Genomic DNA, 22809 nt, shown 5'->3' with positions numbered 1-22809 from the left:
AAAAGGAGAATTTTCCACCATGACAACCATCAGCCATTGGAATAACACCCCTAAGGAAGTGGTGGATTCCCCAGCATGGAAACTGCTAAGATTGGGCTGGACAGGGTGCTGGGACATCCTGTCTAGGTCGTGCTTTGCTAAGAAAGGTTGGACCAGCTGATCCCTGAGGTCCCTTCAAGCTGGGACTCCATGATTCCAACCAGCACAAGCTGAGGGATGGATTACACAGCGCCCTTCTGCTGCACACTGCTCTCTCCCAGAGCCCTCAGCCCTTCAAACCACTCAAAACCAGTACCTCCTTGATGTCTCCGTGTCCGGTGGCTGGGATGGAGGCCCCTGTTTACATCTCCCCTGCTTTGGCTTTGGCTCAATGGCTGCGTCAGGGAAAGTGAACATTCAGCAAGAGCTTCGCACTCCTGGGCTGTCAGGTGGGTTTTCTTGAACCTCTTCTCTGCTTTGCCAACATGCAACAAAACACAGACCCCGAAGTGTCAGCAAAGAACAGAATAAACCCCATGGCTCTGACAGAGGCATAAAAACAGTCTCCTTTTGGAGGTGCAGACAGAAGTTTCTCCAAATAAGTCACAGACTGGTTTGGGTTGGAAAGGACCTTAAAGCTCACCCAGTTCCAACCAGTGCCACAGACAGGGACACCTTCCACTAGAGCAGCTTGCTCCAAGCCCCTGTGTCCAACCTGACCTTGAACACTGCCAGGGATGGGGCAGCCACAGCTTCTCTGGGCACCCTGTGCCAGCGCCTCAGCACCCTCACAGGGAAGAGCTTCTGCCTTATATCCAACCTGAACTTCCCCTGTTTCAGTTTGAACCCATCACCCCTTGTCCTATCACTCCAGTCCCTGATGAAGAGCCCCTCTCCAGCATCCTTGTAGCCCCCTTCAGACACTGGAAGCTGCTCTGAGGTCTCCACGCAGCTTCTCTTCTCCAGGCTGAACACCCCCAATGTTCTCAGCCTGTCTCCATACGGGAAGTGCTGCAGCCTCTGATCGTCCTTGTGGCCTCCTCTGGACTTGCTCCAACAGCTCCATGTCCTCATGTTGGGGACACCAGAACTGCACAGTGCTGCAAGAGGGGTCTCATGAGAGCAGAGCAGAGGGGCAGGATCCCCTCCTTTGAGGTGCTCCTCGCACTTCTTTTGCTGCAGCCCAGGATACAGTCACAACAGAAGCTCATACAATGCTCTGCTGAGGAGCTAAGGAGAGCAATGCATCACATCAGGGCGACACATCTGCAGTCACTGCAACAGCAACTTCACCCCAGGTCCCCTCTCCTGCGTTGTATGAGGCTTCAGAACAAAAGGGGACAACATAAAACCAGAACCCTTGTAAGCTTTGTGGCTCTCTCTATAATACCATATAACACCAACAGCAGTTGTGTAACAGCAAAGCATCATTAGCAGGATGCTGGGGCAGACTATGAAGGCTGAACTGTGCCACCACTCAACAGTGATTCACCCAAGGAAGCTCAGAGCCAACATTCAAATACACAAACTTGAGCCTCTCACAAACACATCCAGCTGGGATCCTCTGATAAGGAGGAATCACAACCCCTTCACAGCACAGGGTGGGTAAGAAGCAGCACAAATCTGTGTGAAGAGTTAAGAAAACCTTACTTGAAACGTGCACGAGCTCCTCTCTTCCACACACAGGGCAGCCAGCAGGAAAGGAACACAAAATGCAACTCACTGCTACCAGAAATGCTCATGGGCAACCCAAAACGATGGCACGGGATGGGCTCCCTCCCAACAGAGCTGCCAGCAGAGCACTCCTCATGCAGGTTCACTTCTACTTTCCTACTGCGCCGTGGTGCAGAGGATAAAGTCCTCTAACGTGTCCATGGCAGCCACAAGTGATGGACTGATCCCATCCACCAGGATCCAAGGGTCAGTTCATGACACAGCTGCCTCCCGTTCAGCCACGTCAGCACAGCAGTAAGGCTGGTTTTTGACTTCATGCTCCTCAGAACACAGCAAATGAGCCTTGAAACAGCAAATGAGGCAAGGAGAAGATAAAAAGCAATGCAAGACGGTCCTGTGACACTCAGGGACATGGGTTAATGGTTAGCCTCAACGAGTTTCAAGGTCTTCCAACCTAAAAGATTCTTTGATTCTATGATTCTACTTCAAAATGGTTTTTCTCACCCAAAATGAAAACCTTCTTTTGGATTAAGCAGTGCAAAGCATTGAAGGGCCCCAGTTCTCTGAAGCTCACAGAGACTGCAGATGCCAGAGCTGAGGTGCTGGTTCAGTCCAGTCCTGGAGCTGTCAGACACAGAAGTCTTGCACAAGATCAGAACTGAGGGCAAAACCATTGCTCCCTTGACCCCAGGACAGCAAACCCCCCATGCCATGGTCATGGCAGAGGGTTCAAGTGCACAAACCCAACACAAGATAACCCATGGCCTGCACACCCAGAGCGTGAGCAGCAGTGAGCACCCCCCCTGCAGTCCTGATCCAGCTCTGGGGCAGCAGCACAAGAGGGACGTGGAGCTGTTGGAGCGAGTGCAGAGGAGGCCATGGAGATGCTGCGAGGGCTGCAGCAGCTCTGCTCTGGAGCCAGGCTGAGAGAGCTGGGCTGGGGCAGCCTGGAGAAGAGAAGGCTCCTGAAGGGGAGACCTTAGAGCAGCTCCAGTGCCTAAAGGGGCTGCAGGAAAGCTGGAGAGGGGCTTGGGACAAGGGCCTGTAGGGACAGGCCAAGGGGAATGGCTTGAACCTGCCCGAGGGGAGACTGAGCTGAGCTCTTAGGCAGAAGCTCTTCCCTGTGAGGGTGCTGAGGCGCTGGCACAGGGTGCCCAGAGAAGCTGTGGCTGCCCCATCCCTGGCAGTGCTCAAGGCCAGGTTGGACACAGGGGCTTGGAGCAAGCTGCTCTAGTGGAAGGGGTCCCTGCCCGTGGCAGGGGTTGGAATGGGTGAGTGCTAAAGTCCCTTCAACCCAAACCAGTCTGGGATCCCATGACCCACTCACGCTTCACCTGCACTCATGTTTTTCTCCTTTTCTCCAGTTTTTCCATTGGTGACAGATGACACATGGCCTGAACAACTGGGTTGTGAAGCCCCATCACCATTCATGGTTTCCATCACTGAGGAACACGATGGGGAGCAGAGCCGGTCAGCCACAGGAGGATATTCCAGCTGCAAAGTGAGAGCATCAGCCTCAATACCAATGGTTTCCCCTTATTGCAAACCCTCCAGTATTAAGGAGCCTCCCCCTATTATCAAGCCCTGCCCCCCATGCCAAGGGCCCCCTCATTGCTAAAGACCCCCATTACCAAGCCCCCCCATTATGAACCCACCGCAATACCAAGGATCCCCATAATAAAGTCTCCCCAAAGCCGAGGAGACCCCCCCCCCATTACCAACTCCTCCCGTTATCAAGGCCCGCTCCCCATGCCAAATTCCCCCCAGTGCCGAATTGCCCCAACACCACCAAACCCTTCCCATTACCGATCCTCTTACACTGCCAAGGCCCCCCCACAACTACAGAGCCCCCCCATTATCAGGGGAACCCCATTCCGCCTTAGCCCCGCCTTAGCCCCCCATACCCGCCACCGCTCCCACACTTCCCGCGCGATTCGGCCAACCCCGCCCACTTTCGCCCTATCCACCAATAAGAGAACGCGCCTGGCCCGCCGCTACCGCGCGATGCCGCAGGCCCCGCCCCTTTTAGCCTTGTTAACCAATCAGAAACCGCGCCGAGATCCAGTGGGGCGGTACTTCCGAGTTCGGGAAGTGAACAACGCGGTGGGGCCTCTTCCCTCCCCTTCCTGGTATTCTCGGTGTGACGTCACAGTGCCGGAGGGAAAGGCCGGATCCTGGATTTGCTGAGGGAAACGGGAATTGCGGGTTTTCCCTCGGAAGAAGGAAAATTCCCGGTTTTCGGGAGGGAAAAAGGGAATTTCAGTTTTTCTGAAGGGTAAGGGGGCTTCTGGCTTTCCCGAGGGAAATGAGTGGTTTTCCGGAGGAAACGGGAAAATTCAGGTGTTCCTGAAGGAACGGTGCATTTCTGGGTTTGCTGACGGCGCAGGTGATTTTCCAGAGGGGAAAAGGAGTATTTTAGTTTTCCTGGGGGGAAATGGAAATTCCCGATTTTCCTAAGGGAGAGACCAAGTGCTTTCCAGATGGAAAAGAGAAAGTCACATTTCCCTGCGGAGACAGCTAATTTCTTGTTTTCCCAAGGGAAAAGTAAGTTTGTGTTTTCCCTATAGGAAGAGGCGGGTCTCTGGTTTTCCTGAAGAAAAGGGAATGTCGCGTTTCCTGGAGGGGGAGCTGGGTTTCTCTTTTTCCTGATGGAAATGTCTGGGTTTCCTGAGAGAGAGCCCCTTCCTTGTTTTCCTATGGGAAAATAACTTCTTTTTCCCCTTGGAAACTTCAGGTTTTCCAGGAGAAGTTGGTTTCTGTTTTCCCCACAGGAAAGGCATTTTCTGTTGTTCCTGAGGGGAAAGGGGAGTTTCAGTTTTTCCCAAGGGAGCAGCCAGTTTTAGTTTTTCCTAAGGGAAAAAGACATTTCTGGTTTTCCTAAGGAGAAATAGATTCTCTTTTTCCTAAGGGAAAGGCCAGTTTATAAGCTGGCAGACTGAAAATGAAATCCCTGGTTTTCCAGAGGTACAAACCTCTTCCTGGTTTTCCTGAGGGAAAATTAAATGTGTTTTGCTAAGGGATAAAGGAGTTTCCATTTCTCCTAAAGGATGGGCCACTTTTTGCTGTTCCCAAGGGAACTTCAGCTTATCCTGAGGGAGAAGCCAGTTTGTGGATTTACTGATGGAAAAAACACATTCCCGTTGTTTCTGGAGCTAGAGGCTGGGTTCTGTTTCTCCTATGGGAAAAGGCCATCTCAGTCCATCCCACCCCAGGCAGCAGCCATCAGATTGAAACCATCATCCTGATCTTTCCCTCTTTCCCCCCAGATCTCCAGCCGTGGCTGAAGGGGAGAAGCCGAAGCGGCTCCTCCGGCTGGTGCAGGAGGGACGCCTGGATCTCCTCCGGGATGAGCTGCATCCGGACAATGCCATGGACCTGGAATTGCAGCCCTGGCGCTATGGGCGCCTGGGGGACACACTCCTGCACCACGCTGCCCGCTATGGGCACCGGGATGTCCTCACCTTCCTTGTGGAGGACCTGGGCATGGATATCGAGGTGGTCAACGGTGACTACAAAAGACCCCTCCATGAAGCAGCCTCCATGGGCCATGAGGAATGCGTGTCCTTCCTCCTGGAGAGAGGAGCCAGTGTGGACTGCTTGAAGAAGGCAGACTGGTAGGAAACTGCTTGGCTGTGAGGTGGAGGGATCCTTGGAACGGGTTTGGGTGCAGGAGGAGTCATTCAGCATCATTGAATGGTTTGGGTTGGAAGGGAGCTTAAAGCTCCTCCAGCTCCAACCCCTGCCACAGGCAGGGACCCCTTCCACTGGAGCAGCTTGCTCCAAGCCCCTGTGTCCAACCTGGCCTTGAACACTGCCAGGGATGGGGCAGCCACAGCTTCTCTGGGCACCCTGTGCCAGCGCCTCAGCACCCTCACAGGGAAGAGCTTCTGCCTAAGAGCTCAGCTCAGTCTCCCCTCCTGCAGGTTCAAGCCATTCCCCTTGGCCTGTCCCTACAGGCCCTTGTCCCAAGCCCCTCTCCAGCTTTCCTGCAGCCCCTTTAGGCACTGGAGCTGCTCTAAGGTCTCCCCTTCAGGAGCCTTCTCTTGTTCCTTCAGCCAGCAAAGTTTCCTACTGCCTCTCAGTAGAGGATCAAAAGCCTTCAGGTTCTTAGGGCACCATCTCTCAGGTTATTCTCCTTGCCTCCTTTTTCTATCAGGACTCCCCTCATGATGGCTTGTACCAGGAAGAACCTGGAGGTGATCAAAGCTCTCGTGGAGCACGGAGCCAACCCACTGCTGAAGAATAAGGATGGCTGGAATTGCTTCCACATTGCGAGCCGGGAGGGCCATCCCCAGGTGCTCAGGTACCTGCTGGATGTGTCCCCGTGCAGCTGGGACACGGAGAGCACGATAAAAAGAACACCTCTGCACACAGCAGGTAAGAGTATCCCATTGCCATCAGATAGGTTAGATGAGAAGAGGAGGGGCAGTGGAGAACCAAAAAGGGCTGTTTTTTTTGCTTTATGTTTAATTTGGAAAAGCCAAGTGTGGCCAAAACCACAGGGAAACAGTGAAATATGAAGTTATTGCAATTAAATGAAAGAGGGTAATGGCGGGAGTTAGTGGGAAACTTGCCTTTCTGAAGGTCAGTGCTCTGCTCTCTCTTTGCAGGGTTTCACCTCAGGGCAACCACTCATTTCAGTTGCTTTCACATAAACAGCAAGAATTAGCTTTCATGGTTCTTAATGGTGCACCAAAGACTGAGCTTGTGAGGTTGGGGGATCCTCAGTTCCCATTTCAGTGGGTTTCAGACCATGTTTTTGTGGTAACAGTTCTGTTCTCCTGGGAGCAGTGGATCCATCCCAGGAGCACTCGTGGTGTCCCACTGACTTTGGTCTCCTTGGAGCAGGGTCTTGGTCTTCATCTCTGGTTCCCTGGGGCAGATATGCCCAAGCTCCTGTGGCTCAGAACATCTACAAGGCTCCAAGCATATCCTGGCTTTTTAACTGTCCTGAAAGCAGCAGAGCTGTTGAGAGGCACCTTTTGGGATCTGCCTGTTGAGGGCCAGTTGTGACAGCCTGCTTTATCTTGTTGCAAGGTTTTGTAAGAGAAATACCTCTCAAAATGATCTTTTTTTCCTCTGAGTACTTGCTGGATTAGGTCATTATCAAATCATAGAATAGTTAGGGTTGGAAAGGACCCTAAGATCATCCAGTTCCACCCCCCCTGCCATGGGCAGGGACACCTCACAGTAAACCGTGTCACCCAAGGCTGTGTCCAACCTGGCCTTGAACACTGCCAGGGATGGAGCATTCACAACCTCCTTGGGCAACCCATTCCAGTGCCTCACCACCCTAACAGGAAAGAATTTCTTCCTTATATCCAATCTAAACTTCCCCTGTTTCAGTTTTAACCCATTACCCCTTGTCCTATCACTACAGTCCCTAATGAAGAGTCCATCCCCAGCATCCCTATAGGCCCCCTTAGGAGCCTGGGGGAAGGAAGGCTGCTATGAGGTCTCCACGCAGCCTTCTCTTCTCCAGGCTGAACAGCCCCAACTTTCTCAGCCTGTCTTCATATGGGAGGTGCTCCAGCCGCTGATCATTCTCGTGACCTCCTCTGGGCTTGTTCCAACAGATCCATGTCCTTTTTATGTTGAGGACACCAGAACTGCACACAATACTCCAAGTGAGGTCTCACGAGAGCAGAATAAAGGGGCAGGATCACCTCCTTTGACCTGCTGGTCACACTCCTTTTGATGCAGCCCAGGATACGGTTGCTTTCTGGGCTGCAAGCGCACACTGAAGCCGGCTCATGTTCATTTTCTCATCATCCCAGGTCATGGTATTCTCACATAAGGAGGTTTTATCTAGTGAGAAATCCAGGTTGCCTTTCTGCAAAGGGAAAGGCTTGTCCCTGCTGGGAATACTTGGGAGCTGTTGTTAGGGTTGTCCAGTTCCCCTTGTCTGCCCTTTTCATTGGTTTTAAAGGACACATCAAGGGAGTGAACTGGTTTGAAGAACCTCAAATGACATTAGGCATGGTGGGGAGCAGAAGGGCACAGTTGGCTGAATGGTTGCATTTGGTTTCTGGCTTTCTGACTCTTTTATCTTTGAGATGGAGTGATTCATGTTAATGAATCCATCTGTAATTCATGGATGATGCACAATATGGGCCTCAGTTAAGTTCTCTGAGTCTTAATAAGTTGAATGGCCCAATGCAGAATTAAGTTGGTCCTGCTTTAGAGAGTATTGGGTCTGGTTTCCCCCAAACTCATCTCAGTTAGGCAGTGCAGGTAAAGCATGGATGTTCCCAGAGCTTAAATCCCTTTAGCTCTGCCCTCAGGAGCTGCAGTGAGGTTGGAGACTGATGGGAGAGGTGTGTGACACCAAGTCAAGGTAACACTGTGGGGTAGGCTCAGGGCTGGGGGGTGCATGGAGGAGGAGGTTGACCTGAATGTGAAACGTGTAGGGATCAGGAGCATCCCCCGGGGCTTGGCACTGTCTCTGCAGGTTGAGTGTGAGGAGGCACTGCTCAAACCTACAGCTACCAAAACTCATTTCCTAAAGGATTTAATAGGGATTGACTCTCTGGAAAGACCCGAGGTGTTGTGAGGAGACCCCTGCTGTGCTGTAATGAATCTGTTGGGTATGTTGCTCCTTGATGTTGCTCTGATTCCTTCTCCAACCCTCAGTAGCTGCCCTGTGCTCATCAGCTGTGACAGCCCCAGCCCAGGAGCATTGCCTGTGCCTTAGTCCTTGTGTTTGACCTGGGAATGATGATGAGTTGCTTGATGTTTTCAGGCTGGGTGGCAAGGAGCAGGTTGTGTGAATGGGATGCTAATCCTTGTGTATCTGCGTGTTCTTCTGCCCCTGCTCAATCCCAGTTCTTGTGCTTCCATGTCTGGGCTGGTAAACTGGGCTCACAGCCCCTTCTCAACCTTCTCCCCACATAATCTGGGGGTTGAGGGTGTGGGGACAGGCTCAGGAGCAGGATGAGCCCTGTCCTGAGGAAGAGGGGTGCTTCTGACCTTGAGCTTGATCTCCTCCCTGCCTCATAGCGCTTGGGATATGGGGGTACAGTGATGGTGGGATCCAGCACCCACTTCTCACTGCTTCATAGAGGTGTTTTCCTATCTGTGTCCTCTCCTGTGTTTGATTTCCACTGTGGCCAAGCCCTTATGCCATGATTTGGATTCATTCCTGGTTATTTCACTGATCCAGATTAGACCTGGACCACAAGGTGGGGGAGCAGCTGCTGGTGGGGGAGCAACTGGGCAGTGGGAAAGCCTGGAGCTGCTTAAACCACCTTTGTTCCCAGCATGGTTGTAACCCAGGATGATGCTAGAGGCTGCTGCTGGGTGGGTGCTGGTGCCAGCACCTCTACACACCCCACCATAAAGCCCAGTTACATGGATACAGCTCCTGAGGCAGGGATATGGGCGAGGAGCTGGAGATGATGCTGGGGGAAATCATGTCAAGACCAAGTGCTGTCTCAATGAGTTGACATCCCAAGGGTGTGGATATGAGCACATTAACCCGTGACCAGGCCAGCTGGCTTCCTGGCACAGTTATCCCTGCTTAATTTTCTCCCCTGTGCAATTCTTTTTCATGTTGATTCCTTAAGCCTTGCTGCTCCTTGTATCCGTAGCCTGAGGCAAAGAGAGCAAATGGCCAAGATCTGGGAGGATGGGAGCCCTTCCTTGGGTTTTCAGAGAGCAGCTATTGTGCAGCTGTGTCTGAAGGTTATTGCTGGTAACACACATGTGCCAGGGGCTGTTCTTCCCTCACACACAGTTAATAGCGTGTTGTAGCAGCTCTGGGCTTGGTTTGCTGGGCTTTTGCCTTTAATGTGTTTCATTTGGTTTGCAAAATGACCTGAAGGGGCCGGGGGGGGGGAAGCCAAAAAGGCAGATCAAAGTTGTCCTGACATTGTAATAATGCAATGTGTATTACTGCATCACTGTAATACAATGTCAGTGTGGTTTGGTTTTATTATCAGGGCTTGATGCTCAAATCCTCCCCCACTGTTGTTGTTTTTCCTCAGAGATGCTGCTGTCTGGGTGAGGATGCTTCATTAGGATGATGAGATGGGAGTGATGAGTAGTGGCTGAGAAGGGGCTGGAAATACCATCCAGCTCTTCACCAGCTCCTTGCTCTGTGTTCATCCTCTCAGCTTTCACTCCAGGGATTACCCAATACTTGCAAGAAGAGATCTTTGTGTCAGCTTAATTGCTTGTACTCAGCAGGTAGAGGCAAATGGTGCCTTTTCTGTGGTTTATGTGGTGTTTTCCTATAGGATCAGGGAAAGGAAAGGCTCGAGATATGTTGAAAAAACCCAAAGCTTTGAATTTAAAGCCTCTTGGAAGCCATTCCCTCATTGTCAGTAAGCCAAAAGGGTCAGAAAGGTGATTGTGTTTCACTGTGTGGCCTGAAAGCGTAAATCAGTGGCGTTTTTCTCTCTCATAGCGATGCACGGCTGTTCCGATGTTGTGGAGCTGCTCCTGACGCGGTAAGCAGGAATCCTCCCAGCTCTTCCCCACCTCCCATCCCCTGCCAGGCTCACTCCAGCCACCAGGACACAAAAAGGCATTCATTGCATTCGGGAAGCCTGGCTGCACAGCTGCCCTGCATGCGATCCCGAGGCTGTGTCCATTTCCTCTGGGATTTTCACAGCTGGTTAGAGCCCTCTGAGACACGGATGCTCTCTGGATAGGCTCTGACTTGGCTATGACATAAACCCCGGTTGTGTAACGGCTCCTTTTCTGTGCTGATTCATTCCCAGTGTGTCCGAGGCCACACCAGAACAACAAAACAGCTCAGTTCTGGGGGCAGCTGCTCCAGAGCCATAGAATCACAGAATCAACTGGGTTGGAAAAGCCCTTTAGGCTCATCCAGCCCAACCATTACCCCAGCAGTGCCAAGGCCACCACTGCCCCATGGCACTGAGGCCTTGTCTCCACGCTGTGTGAACACTTGCAGGGACGGTGCCTGCAGCCCTGCCCTGGGCAGCCTGTTCCAATGCCTGAGCACCCTCTGGGGCAGGAATTGTTCCTCAGCTCCATCTAAACCTGCCCTGGTGCAGCTTGAGGCCGGTTCCTCTTGTCCCATCCCTTGTTCCTTGGGAGCAGAGCCCAGCCCCTCCTGGCTCCATCCTCCTGTCAGGCAGTTGGAGGCAGCCATCAGGTCCCCCCTGAGCCTTCTCTTCTTCACACTGAAACCCCTCCAGGCTGGGCTTAGCCCCCAGGCTTTCTTCTCAGGCTGTAGCTCCCAGGATACTGCTGTGAAATGGCTTAAATCAGCTTTAAATCTCATCCTGACCCTGAGACCTTCCAAACCAGCACTGCCAGAGCTGGAGCAGCTTTCCCTGGGCATCACAACCATGGCTCCTCTTAACCAGCTCATCCCAGCCTTAATTGCTGGCCAGGCTTGCCCCAGCATAAACATATTCCTGTGATCTGAGCCAGGATTTGCATTTTAATTCAGCCTTATTTCAGTGGAGCTTTAACCTGAGTGAGATCTCTGGGCTTTGATTTTGTATGGGGTGGTGTTACATGAGGATATGGCTTTGTCCGCTGCCTCTTACCCCAAACACATCCTGGTTTTGGGAGGCAAGGGAAATCATCTGTAGAGCCTTGGCTTTCCTGTAGCAAGCTGCATTAGCTGAATAGCAGATCTCTGACCCCAGAAAACCCCACTTCCAGGCCATAAAGCACTGAGGTAGGTTTATCCATGGTATATGCCATTTCCAAACCCATCCACCAATAGTCTCCCACCCCACCAATGCAAAGCAACTCATGCAGGATGGATTTTGGAGCCAGCAACAACTTTGTCCTGGCTTTTTCCTTCCCTCCCAGGTGCCACTACAAACCTGACAGCAGGGATAAATGTGGAGTCACTCCCTTTATGGATGCTGTCCAGAATGGGCACGTCAGCGTTGCCCGGCTGCTCCTGGAAAAACACCAGGTAGGTGCCAGAAACCTCGGTTTCCTCCTCCAGGACCTGACCCAGAGCTGCCAGGACAGGTAATCCATGTGTTCCCATGGAGCAGATTCCCAATGTGTAAGAAGTGAATTGCAAAAGGAGGGGAATTCCCCCTGGAGACGAGCACCAGGACTTGTAGTGCAGATCTTGCCCTGTGGCAGAGGTACGTCCCTATAGCTGGTGAATGGGGATGGAGACACAAGGCAGTGGCAGGAGGGGACAGGATTTGCTGTGGCAAAGCCAACACCAGCACTGGGGAGTGCCAGGGCTCAGTGTGGTGGCCCTGGTGGTGATGCTGAGGGTGGATAACACCGAGGTGTCCGGCTCTGCCTCCATCTCTCATGGCAGCTGCTGTTCCCATGTTATCTCCCAGTAATCCCTGGTTTCCTCCAGTACACAAGGCATAAAGGGATGTCAGCAGAGCCAGTTGGACACAGCAAGAACCTGACCACTGCCACCTTATTGCCAGCTGGATTGCTGTGAGCTGGCTGGAGCCTGCCACAGAGGTGGGGTTGTGCCTCGTTGTCTGCTTTGCCTCTCCCCTGCACCAGCTCTGGTGTTTGTTGGGTACCATCGTGAACCAGTGCACGTCACTGGCAAAACCAGTCATAGAATCATGGACTCAATCTGTTTGTGCCACACTGGGAGGTGGAATTGGCCACCTGAGCCCCCAGCGTGGCATGGAGCAGGCGAGGGAAGGAGGTTCCACACTTCTCAAAAGCACAAGCTTTGGATTTACTCAGCTGTAATACAGAGATGCTTTGATGCCCATGTTGTGTTTGAGTGCGTAGATGCTTGCTGGCTTCAGATGTTCCTGTGCTTATCTTTGCTCATCTGGCCCTTACAGCACGAAACGCTTGTGAAGGGTGGTTACATTCATAGTCCCACGTTTCAGGCAGTGAAGATGGAACAGTTGATTTCCTCCTTGTGATGCCCTGGCTTAGTGCCATGAAGCAGCGCTGGAAACACTAATGGCAGTGTTGCTACCTTTTAGGATTATAAAGCCATGAATCAGGCCCACTAGACTTCAAGAGGCTGGATTATACCCTTTAAGATGAGTGTACTCAATGTGTATTACTTCTGTTACCCTTCTTGATTTAGTGTCATTGTGGTTGATGGCCAGAGACTCACAAAAGAGATCTCATAAGGTCATCCACCCATATCCCTGTCTCTATCCGTTTTCAGCTGCTTCTCCACCAGCACAGCAGTTGGAGATGGGCTGTTTCTCGCTGGTTTGAAGAGTTAAACCCCATTGTATGTGCTCCAGCAGAGGAGAGAATTTGCTTTGCTCTTTTTTGGTACTAGTTTTGCAGCCTGCTCTGGTCTGCAAACTGTTGTGCCACCAACAGCAGTGGTCCTGCTGGGGACACCCCGTGTGTTCATCACCATGGCTGTGGCAAGCAGACAGGGTTCTGCTCCAGCTGTGATTATCCTTGAAGGTTTGGCCAAGCTGTTCATTGCTTTCCCTTTCCCTCTTCCCCTATTCCAGGCCTGTCCTACAGCCACGGATGCACTAGGTGCTCAAGCTCTGCACCGGGCAGCAGTTACAGCACAGGATGAAGCCATCCAGTTTGTTGTCTCTGAGCTGGGCGTTGATGTCAATGAGAGAGCAACAGCCCTGCAGCTCACAGCACTGCACTATGCAGCCAAGGTTTGTCCCTCTACAGCATCTCTGCCAGTTTGTTGTGCTACAAGCAGGCGTCTAAACCAGGCTGGCTTTAGTGTTCACCTCTGATGGAGGATGTACACTTCAGCTCATCCTCTGTCACTGTCTGCTCCTGACCAGCCCCATACCCTATTTAATGGGTTTTAGACTCTCATGAAGTGTGTCCAGCTCTGCACAGGGATGGTATCAGTTGCTCTGTTCACCACCCTCCAGCCCACACCACTGTGCTGAGGGTTAATGAACCCTCCTGCCTTGCACATGACTGTGCAGGAGTGGAGGTGGGTGCTGATGGGACTCAACTCACCACTCATCCAGTTGGCTGTGCCTTGGATAGGGCTTGACCCACACTGATGAGTGTTACTCTTCCAGTCCACTGCCTTTGGACCAAAGTGCATAGTGTAGGGAAGGGAGCTTAAAGCTCCTCCAGTTCCAACCCCTGCCATGGGCAGGGACCCCTTCCACTAGAGAAGCTTGCTCCAAGCCCCTGTGTCCAACCTGGCCTTGAACACTGCCAGGGATGGGGCAGCCACAGCTTCTCTGGGCACCCTGTGCCAGCGCCTCAGCACCCTCACAGGGAAGAGCTTCTGCCTTATATGTAACCTAAATCTCCCATTTCAGTTTGAACCCACCACCCCTTGTCCTATCACTCCAGTCCCTGATGAAGAGCCCCTCTCCAGCATCCTTGTAGCTCCCTTCAGACACTGGAAGCTGCTCTGAGGTCTCCATGCAGTTTCTCTTCTCCAGGCTCAACAGCCCCAGTGTTCTCAGCCTGTCTCTGTACGGGAGGTGCTTCAGCCCCGATCATCCTCGTGGCCTCCTCTGGACTTGTTCCAACAGTTCCATGTCCTTTTTATGTTGAGGACACCAGAACTGCACACAGTGCTGCAAGTGGGGTCTCACGGGAGCAGAGTAGAGGGGCAAGATCACCTCCTTTGACCTGCTGGTTATGCAGAAGAGAGTCCAGCCTGCTGTTTTTTGGGGGCTGTTGGTACCAACACCTCATGAGCTGTGGCAGCTCTTCACCAGTGTTTCCTCACTCATGTGGCAAAAGAGACGTGGATGGAATGCTGCTCTGATTTCTTTGTCTGTCTTCAGCCCTGGTGGTTTGGGTCCCAGTGGGTCAGCAGCCACTCTCCATGTCAGCAGCTTCCTGGACAGAAGATGTGCTGTGAAACAACAGTCGTTTGTCCCAACAGGTTGGAATCTGGCCTGTCCATGGCCAGACATGAGAAAGGAGAGGAGAGGAGGTGGAGAGAGCTCCTGGTGCTTATCTGTGTCCTTCACTCCGAGCTGTTTTGAATCCCAGGCAGTGGGAGTTGTTTGAGCTTTCTCTTCCTCCCATCTCATATCTGTGTGGGAAATGGGTCCTGAGGTGCTGTGGATCCTGCAATGCTCCCTGTGAGTGCAGAGCCCATCCCAAAAGCACCAACCAGGATCCCTCCTGGGAGCCTGATGCCTCCCTTATACTTGGTGCTGTCACAGCAGTGTGCATCATGCTGGCTGCCAGCAGCAAGGGGAGGTCCCTGCTCAGATCCCTGTGTGTTAAACCCTGTGAGCTCTAACATGCAGCATTCAGAGCCCAGTCTAGACTTGCAGTGGGAATGAAGCAGCACAACCCAGCACCCCGCTCCCACAAAAGCATCAATGACACTTACTTGGAGTGCTGGCAACAGCATTCTCCTCCAGCAAGACCCAGCCGGGCCATTTGCTGGCTCCCACAAAAGAGGCCTTTCTCCCAGCTTCTCTTCCTCGTGCTCTAAGAAACCCATGTTGAAAGCCCTTTTGGTTGCCAAGGGTGCGTTCAACAGCAAGGCTATTGGGGAGTATAATGTGCCTTGGAGAAGATCCCAGCTCTGTCTTGGGGAGAGATTTGATGGGTTTCTCTTCCTCCCCGAGGCTCAGTGTCACTTTATATTTACAGCATCATTTGTTTGGCTGGTGGGTTGATGGGGTTTTTAGTTCTTTTCTTATTACTTTGCATTTATAAAGACATGAAAATCAAATCATGCTTTCAACTCAGTTTGCTGCCAAGGCTGTGGCAGCTAAAGCAGCTCATAGCACGCTGTCTTTGCTACATACAGCAGGCAAATGGGAGCCTTGAGGAGGGGAGGGGAAGATGCTACTGAGTCGTATGATGATGATGGAGGGGGGAAAGAGGGGGTGTTAGGGCTAAAAATAAGAGCCTTCCATTCTCATACTACACAACAAAGACTAATTCATTGCATTGAAGCCATCATTACAAAGTCAGGCATGTTATTCAGGGAGAGAGGGTTTATTTATGGAGAAGGGAGCGGAGAGGAGGGCTGTGGGGGCTGTGCTGCATCTTCCCCTGCTGCTGTGTTTTAAATTGGCTGCTGGCACAGGGAAGGCAGAGGACGCTGTGGGTGGTGATGGTGTGTGAGTGAGTGTGATGTTCTGCTTCTGCTCACAGGGAGTTACAAATACCGGAGTAATCCTTGAGGAGATGCTGGTGCTGAGGTTGCTGTGGGATGCACTGCAGATCGCATCATAGGATCACAGAATCAACTGGTTTGGAAAAGCCCTTTAAGCTCGTCCAGTCCAACCATTACCCCAGCACTGCCAAGGCCACCACTAACCCATGGCACTGAGGCCTCGTCTCCACGCTGTGTGAACACTTGCAGGGACGGTGCCTGCAGCCCTGCCCTGGGCAGCCTGTTCCAATGCCTGAGCACCCTCTGGGGCAGGAATTGTTCCTCAGCTCCATCTAAACCTGCCCTGGTGCAGCTTGAGGCTGGTTCCTCTTGTCCCATCCCTTGTTCCTTGGGAGCAGAGCCCAGCCCCTCCTGGCTCCATCCTCCTGTCAGGCAGTTGGAGGCAGCGATCAGGTCCCTCCTGAGCCTTCTCTTCTCCACACTGAACCCCCCAGGTCCCTCAGCCCTTCCCCATCACCCCTGTGCTCCAGGCCCTGCACCAGCTCCGTGCCCTTCTCTGTCCCTGCTCCAGCCCCTCAATGTCTCTTTTGTAGTGAGCAAGTTCTGCTCCCTGAGCTGAAATGCACCTTTGTAGGAGCTCTTCTAGGTTCCTGTGGTACTTGAAGTGAGTTTACAGTGTAGGAAAACAGGGCTTTTTGCTGACATTTGGTCCGTTTAAAGGCTGGTGGCCAGTTCTGGAGGGGAAATCAGGGATCCTCCACTTGTGGGACCAACTGAAGTTAAAAGCAGTTTAACTGAGTTACTTGACTGGCAGCGAGGACTGGAGAGGCAAAGGCAGGATCAGGAGACAAATTAGTGCCCTACTTGCTCTTAAGAAACATCTTTAGGTTTTGTCACCCGGTTCTCTGAGGTCCTTTGTGCATTAACTCCTCCAGAGCCACACTGAGAGACAATCCTCCCGATTCCTCATGCCTCCAGCTGTGCAAGGTGGATCTATGGACCACGATCCAGAGGAGGCCACGAGGATGCTCAGGGGACTGGAGCACCTCCCGTATGAAGACAGGCTGAGAAAGTTGGGTCTGTTCAGCCTGGAGAAGAGAAGGCTGCGTGGAGACCTCATAGCAGCCTTCCAGTATCTGAAGGGGGCCTATAGGGATGCTGGGGAGGGACTCTTCATTAGGGACTGTAGTGATAGGACAAGGGGTAATGGGTTAAAACTGAAACAGGGGAAGTTTAGATTGGATATAAGGAGGAAATTCTTTCCTGTTAGGGTGGTGAGGCACTGGAATGGGTTGCCCAGGGAGGTTGTGAATGCTCCATCCCTGGCAGTGTTCAAGGCCAGGTTGGACGAGGCCTTGGGTGATATGGTTTAGTGCGAGGTGTCCCTGCCCATGGCAGGGTGGTTGGAACTTGATGATCTTAAGGTCCTTTCCAACCCTCACTATTCTATGATTCTATGACCTACAAGTCTAAAAGCAGATCTGAAGCTGCCTGGATCTGGACTGTGTTATGTGTCTTATCACATGTGCCCTGTCAAAGCATTGCTCAGTGTTTGGTGGTGGAGCTATGACCACCACAGACAGCTCTGCACTGTGATGTGATTTTAAGCACTATTGGACATAATTGAACACTTTTGATTTTGAAGCGTTGTGTTAAATGTTTGAGAGAAAATGATGAAATCCCAGAATAGTTTGGGTTGGAAAGGACCTTCAGATCATCCAGTTCCAACCCCTTCCACTGGAGCAGCTTGCTCCAAGCCCCTGTGTCCAACCTGGCCTTGAGCACTGCCAGGGATGGGGCAGCCACAGCTTCTCTGGGCACCCTGTGCCAGTGCCTCAGCACCCTCACAGGGAAGAGCTTCTGCCTTATCTCCAACCTGAACTTCCACTGTTTCACTTACACTCCTGGGATGCCTCTTGCTGGGTTGAAATTGCTTTCAGGCCATGCAAGGTGTGCAGGCACACTGACTGAGGGTCAAATTCCAACTCCTCTCATAGGCTACCAGTGGAAGGGATGCAGAAGGTGCCTGGTGGCATCTCTCTGGCCACCTCCCGTGGGATAACACCAGTGTGTCTGCTGTAACTGGACCATCCCTGGGTATTACCCTGATGGAAAAGAAGAGAAGCTGCTTGGTGACCTCATGGCAGCCTTACGGTGTCTGAAGGGATCTACAAGGATGCTGGAGAGGGGCTCTTCTTCAGGGACTGCAGAGATAGGACAAGGGGTGATGGGTTCAAGCTGAAACAGGGGAAGTTCAGGTTGGAGATAAGGCAGAAGCTCTTCCCTGTGAGGGTGCTGAGGCGCTGGCACAGGGTGCCCAGAGAAGCTGTGGCTGCCCCATCCCTGGCAGTGCTCAAGGCCAGGTTGGACACAGGGGCTTGGAGCAAGCTGCTCTAGTGGAAGGCGTCCCTGGGTTGGAATGGGATGAGCCTTAAGGCCCTTCCAACACAAACCAGTTTGTGACTCTACGACACTGATTTCCTTTGGAGCCTGAAGCAGCTCCTAGTAGCTGCACATCTGAGCATGACAGATGGGGTTTGCGTCTATGCCCTTCCCACTGCCATATGCAGTTAGGACCAGTTCCCTTGTGGCCTTATTTCTCTTCAGGCCTGTGTTACTTCTGTTACATGTATAGTTAGGAATTGCACATTGCTGACTCTTCCTTGTGTCTGTGCTCGCTGCTGCAGGAAGGACATGCACACACCATCCAGACACTGCTGTCCCTTGGTGCTGATGTCCATGCAAAGGATGGGAAGAGCCGTACAGGTAAGGCTCCTCTGAGATATTTGTTCACCCTCTGAATGACAGCAAGAGCGAGCTTTAATACCAAGCCCAGCCTCAAAGCAGCCCACACTGTGTCTGTGAGGAGATGCTAGAAGCATGGATGCAGAAGGCTCTTGGAGCAGTCTGACATGTGAAGCCTGGGGGTTTTCTTTGCAGCTTTCATTCACTGGCTCTCTTCCTGCTGGACTTCTGATGCTGAATTGCATGGCTGAGCCTGCTCTGGGCCTTTCCCAGGGGGGATAGAACCCAGATGCTAATTTCTCTGTAGCCAGCTGCTTCTTTTGCATGGAACTCTCAGGACCTTCATATCTTTGATACTCCTGCCTGGCCTTGAAATTGCATTGAAATTAACCACTTTGAAACCATTAGGATGGGCAGACAAATAGGATTCCGGAAGCTCTGAAGCCTCAGTTCCTCAGCAAACTGCCTAGGAATGGCTGATAGCAAATAATGAGAGCTTGAACGTGAATATAGTTGCTATAGTAATGCTAGAGAGTTGGCATTCCCAGCGTGAGAGTCTGAGGCATCTCTTGTGTCATGTCTCCCTCTGACAAACCCTCCCCCATATATAAATGGTTTCAGCTATTGCTGTGATTGGCAACTTCCCCATTTGTCAGGTTTGCTTCATGCCACGCTTCACTGGTGACCATCTCCCCCTCCAGTGCCTCGGGGAGTAAAGCTGAGCTCTGCTCCTTGTGCCTGTCAGCTGCCCAGCACCTTTGCTGTAAGGGAGCTAGAGCATCTCCCGTATGGAGACAGGCTGAGAACATTGGGGCTGTTGAGCCTGGAGAAGAGAAGCTGTGTGGAGACCTCAGAGCAGCTTCCAGTGTCTGAAGGGGGCTACAAGGATGCTGCAGAGGGACCTATGTAAGGGACTGGCCCCTGATTGTGCAGGTTTAGTCATCCCATTGCTGCTGTAGGCATACATGGCTGCAGAAGCTGAGTCCTGCTGTGCCATTCCCTGTGCTTGGCTGGGTGTTGCAACTGAGAAAAGTCATCTTTCACCCTCTGTGTGTTCCCTTGGCTGGCTTTGTTTCCTTCTATGAAAATCTGATGCTTGCACCTGAAGCAGGCTGAGGCCAAACCCACAGGGCAGTATCAGCTCCTGGGGTGGCACAAAATCGTGGAATGGTTTGGGTTGGAAGGGACCTCAAAGCTCCTCCAGTTCCAACCCCTGCCACGGGCAGGGACCCCTTCCACTGGAGCAGCTTGCTCCAAGCCCCTGTGTCCAACCTGGCCTTGAACACTGCCAGGGATGGGGCAGCCACAGCTTCTCTGGGCACCCTGTGCCAGCGCCTCAGCACCCTCACAGGGAAGAGCTTCTGCCTAAGAGCTCATCTCAGTCTCCCCTCGGGCAGGTTCAAGCCATTCCCCTTGGCCTGTCCCTACAGGCCCTTGTCCCAAGCCCCTCTCCAGCTTTCCTGCAGCCCCTTTAGGCACTGGAGCTGCTCTAAGGTCTCCCCTTCAGGAGCCTTCTCTTCTCCAGGCTGCCCCAGCCCAGCTCTCTCAGCCTGGCTCCAGAGCAGAGCTGCTCCAGCCCTCGCAGCATCTCCATGGCCTCCTCTGCACTCGCTCCAACAGCTCCACGTCCCTCTTGTGCTGCTGCCCCAGAGCTGGATCAGGGCTGCAGGGGGGGTCTCCCCAGAGCACAGCAGAGGGGCAGGATCCCCTCCCTGAGCTGCTGCTCACGCTCTGGGGGTGCAGCCCAGCACACGGGGGGGGGTTCTGGGCTCAAGCACACACTGAAGCTGGGTCATGGGGAGCTTCTCATCAACCAACACCCTCTTGTCCCCCCACAGCTCTACATGCAGCCTGTGCTGGGCAGCAGGCAGATGCCGCACGGGTTCTGCTCCGTGCTGGGCTGCAGGACACCCCGGATGGCACAGGCATGCTGGCTCGGCAGCTCGCAAGGAAGCCGGATGTCATCCAGGTTTTCCAAGATGCAAACGTCGGCACGTGAGATGTAATGGGAAAGAGAAGCCTGTTTGATCTCAGTGTGGTATGTTAGTTATCACTTAAAAACTGTTCACATTTAAGCAAACCTGTTTAAAATGAGAGGATTTTTGCCCAAGGATTGAGCAGAGAAACAAAGTTTGACGCTTGGGAAGTATGGGAGAAAATGTGTTTTAAATAGGAGTATCTCAAAATGATAGTCAGAATCCCAGCTTGGTTTGGGTTGAAGGGACCTTAAAGCTCCTCCAGTTCCAACCCCTGCCACGGGCAGGGACCCCTTCCACTAGAGCAGCTTGCTCCAAGCTCCTGTGTCCAACCTGGCCTTGAACACTGCCAGGGATGGAAGCATGCTTTAAATAGGATTATCTCAAAAAGTTAATGGATGTGATGGGTCTGGACTATTATGCTCCTGTGATGACCCTATTGTAAATTTAATCATTATCCTTCTTTCCCTTCCACATTTCAGGACTGAACTTCACCTCTTCTTGTGCAGCACCCAGCACATCCAAACAGCTAAGGCCCCAGCTCCATGCAGGATAACCAGGGAATGTGCTCTATGGGCTACTGTTAGATGACTTCTGGGTACCTGCATGGTTTGAATCTCCTGGGATGTCTCCTAAGCTAGAGTTTACTGGGATGTAGACATAAAATGGACATCCTGATGGAGAAGTTGCACCTTAACCATTGGTTTTATAGCCCTTTATAGACCTGCTCACCACTAATCTCTTCAGTTGCTTTGAGTGGCCACCTCTTATGATAGCCCCTGAGTGAGGCTGAGCATGTGCAATGAGCCCTTGGTGACTCTTCATCAGGTTTGAGCTGCAGAGGACAAGTGTAGGGAGCCTTCAAGCTTAATCAGCCTATATCTTGTGGATCCCAGAGGCATCTGAAGTCAATAGTAAGACCTCAACCTTACAGTGACATCATGGGTCTTTGGATCAGAGTGGAAAAAAGAGGGATTTGTTAGTCTGGTTTTGCTTGGCACTTGTCATCACTGATGAACTTTACAGATAATCTGGGGTTTTTTTGAAATGTATAAGGAAATGGGTTAATATTTAATGTGGCCAATATGTCTAATGGCCTGGAATACACGTGAAGGTGAGAGCTCCTGTTGCTCTTTGGTTTTATTTGTAGGTATCTGGAATGATAAGGTCATTCCATGGCACGCCCCTGTCTGTAGGTAATATCAAGACATAAAACCCAACAGGATTCTGCAGGTCTGATGATAGCAGATGCTAAAAATCAGGCCTATAACTGAGTGGCCTGGGCTATAACACGAGCCCAAGCCGTGGGGCTCACGTTAAGGTTTAATGCACAACCCATGTGCTCCCCAGTGGTGGGAAGATGATGCTGAGCTGTGTTGGAATGGGGAATTCCCACCCCGTGGTCCCTGGAGCAGAATTGGCTGTGATGATCCTAAGCCAGAGCGACAACAGTGCCGTGCTCCTCTTGAGCTAAACAGCTTTAGCAGCAGGGTTAAGGCCTCCTCTCCTCTCCTGGCATGCATTGCATGAGAAGAGGCTGTGTGCTCACTGGAATAAACTGGGGGGCTGTAAGAGGGGAACAAGAGGGGTTTGGAAGCATCTTAAGACTCTTCCAGATGTGCCTACAAAGACCTGGGTTTTGTCAGTGTTCCCCTATCTTGGTTTTCCATTGATGAAAGGTGTTCACCACCAAAGAGGGAAAGTGAACTAACGCTGGAAGGTGTTAATGGTGTGGGATGGTGGGAGCTGCATCAGCTCCTGGGCAGGTGAGGAGGTGGCTTTATTGCTCTAAAGATCCCGAATCCTTCCATAAATCTGGCCCTGGCCTCCACACAGCAAACCCAGTAAATGCAAGGAGCTGCTTTATTCCCACTTCCCATGATGTTAGCAGACCATGAAGGAGGTGTTTCCTCCCAGTATCCCTGCTGATGAGTTCAGATTGCTTGTGAATGTAAGCTTTTAGGAGAAAACAAGTGACAATGTTTCCCAGTGCCTGTCCCTAGCTCTCCTGGTCATGGCAAACAGGGAATTTGCATTCTTTTGAAGGTGCTTTATGATTTCCAAAGGCTTCTGTACAATAGCAGAGGGTCTGCCCACCTGGGATGGGGAGCTCAGGCACTGCGCTTGCATCCAAAAGTGAGATGTAATGGCACAGCTCCAGCACTCTTTTATGTGTTGTGGCTGCCCCATCCCTGGCAGTGCTCAAGGCCAGGTTGGACACGGGCTTGGAGCAAGCTGCTCTAGTGGAAGGGGTCCCTGCCTGTGGCAGGGGGTTGGAACTGGAGGAGCTTTAAGCTCCCTTCCAACCCAAACCATTCTATGATTTGCCCTTCATTTAGATCTGCCCCTCAGGCAGTAAAAGGATGCAACAGGAACAAACTGGCTGTAGTTAGTGCAGAAGATCAGGTACAAAAGGACATTAGAAAAGGCAAATGGATTCAGGATCAGCCCAGG

General features: G+C 52.0%; 2 protein-coding genes across 8 annotated transcripts in view; one reads left to right on the top strand and one right to left on the bottom strand.

Moving 5' to 3' along the window:
* FBH1 (F-box DNA helicase 1) overlaps nucleotides 1-3029 on the bottom strand; it is a 29623-nt gene extending 26594 nt beyond the window's left edge. For all 4 annotated transcript variants that reach the window (XM_061346846.1, XM_061346847.1, XM_061346849.1 and 1 more), the window contains exons 1-2: nucleotides 2988-3029; nucleotides 296-451 (exon numbers count right to left, since the gene is read on the bottom strand). In XM_061346846.1, coding sequence (XP_061202830.1) covers nucleotides 296-451; nucleotides 2988-2997 — 166 coding nt within the window. In that variant the 5' untranslated portion in view covers nucleotides 2998-3029. The remainder of the gene's footprint in view (nucleotides 1-295; nucleotides 452-2987) is intronic.
* A 907-nt stretch (nucleotides 3030-3936) lies between these two features.
* Nucleotides 3937-22010, top strand: ANKRD16 (ankyrin repeat domain 16). 4 transcript variants are annotated; one of them, XM_061346868.1, is made up of 9 exons: nucleotides 3937-4010; nucleotides 4920-5267; nucleotides 5810-6030; nucleotides 10061-10103; nucleotides 11449-11557; nucleotides 13065-13226; nucleotides 18322-18400; nucleotides 20218-20417; nucleotides 20838-22010. In XM_061346868.1, exons 2-8 carry the CDS (start codon nucleotides 5023-5025, stop codon nucleotides 20376-20378), a joined length of 1020 nt encoding a protein of 339 aa, XP_061202852.1. In that variant the 5' UTR covers nucleotides 3937-4010; nucleotides 4920-5022; the 3' UTR covers nucleotides 20379-20417; nucleotides 20838-22010. The 4 variants fall into 4 exon arrangements, with proteins under 4 accessions (XP_061202852.1, XP_061202851.1, XP_061202853.1 ...); XM_061346867.1 differs by lacking the exon at nucleotides 20838-22010 and having other exon boundaries at nucleotides 20218-20797; XM_061346869.1 differs by lacking the exons at nucleotides 18322-18400; nucleotides 20838-22010 and having other exon boundaries at nucleotides 20218-20797.
* Nucleotides 22011-22809: the final 799 nt, after the last annotated feature.

The sequence above is a fragment of the Neopsephotus bourkii genome, unplaced genomic scaffold, assembly GCF_033783945.1.
Source record: "Neopsephotus bourkii isolate Nb327-2 ecotype Australia unplaced genomic scaffold, CSIRO-AGI_Nbou_v1 NB_281, whole genome shotgun sequence".
In the NCBI taxonomy this organism is placed as follows: Eukaryota; Metazoa; Chordata; class Aves; order Psittaciformes; family Psittacidae; genus Neopsephotus; species Neopsephotus bourkii.
This window is presented reverse-complemented; position numbering and strand designations above follow the sequence as displayed.

Coding starts and splice junctions, on each gene's coding strand:
- ANKRD16 (XM_061346868.1), top strand. CDS start 5,023: ATGGACCTGGAATTGCAGCCCTGGCGCTATGGGCGCCTGGGGGACACA. Junction 6,031..10,060: donor AACACCTCTGCACACAGCAG/GTAAGAGTATCC, acceptor TCTCTCTCATAG/CGATGCACGGCTGTTCCGAT. Junction 11,558..13,064: donor TGCTCCTGGAAAAACACCAG/GTAGGTGCCAGA, acceptor CCCCTATTCCAG/GCCTGTCCTACAGCCACGGA.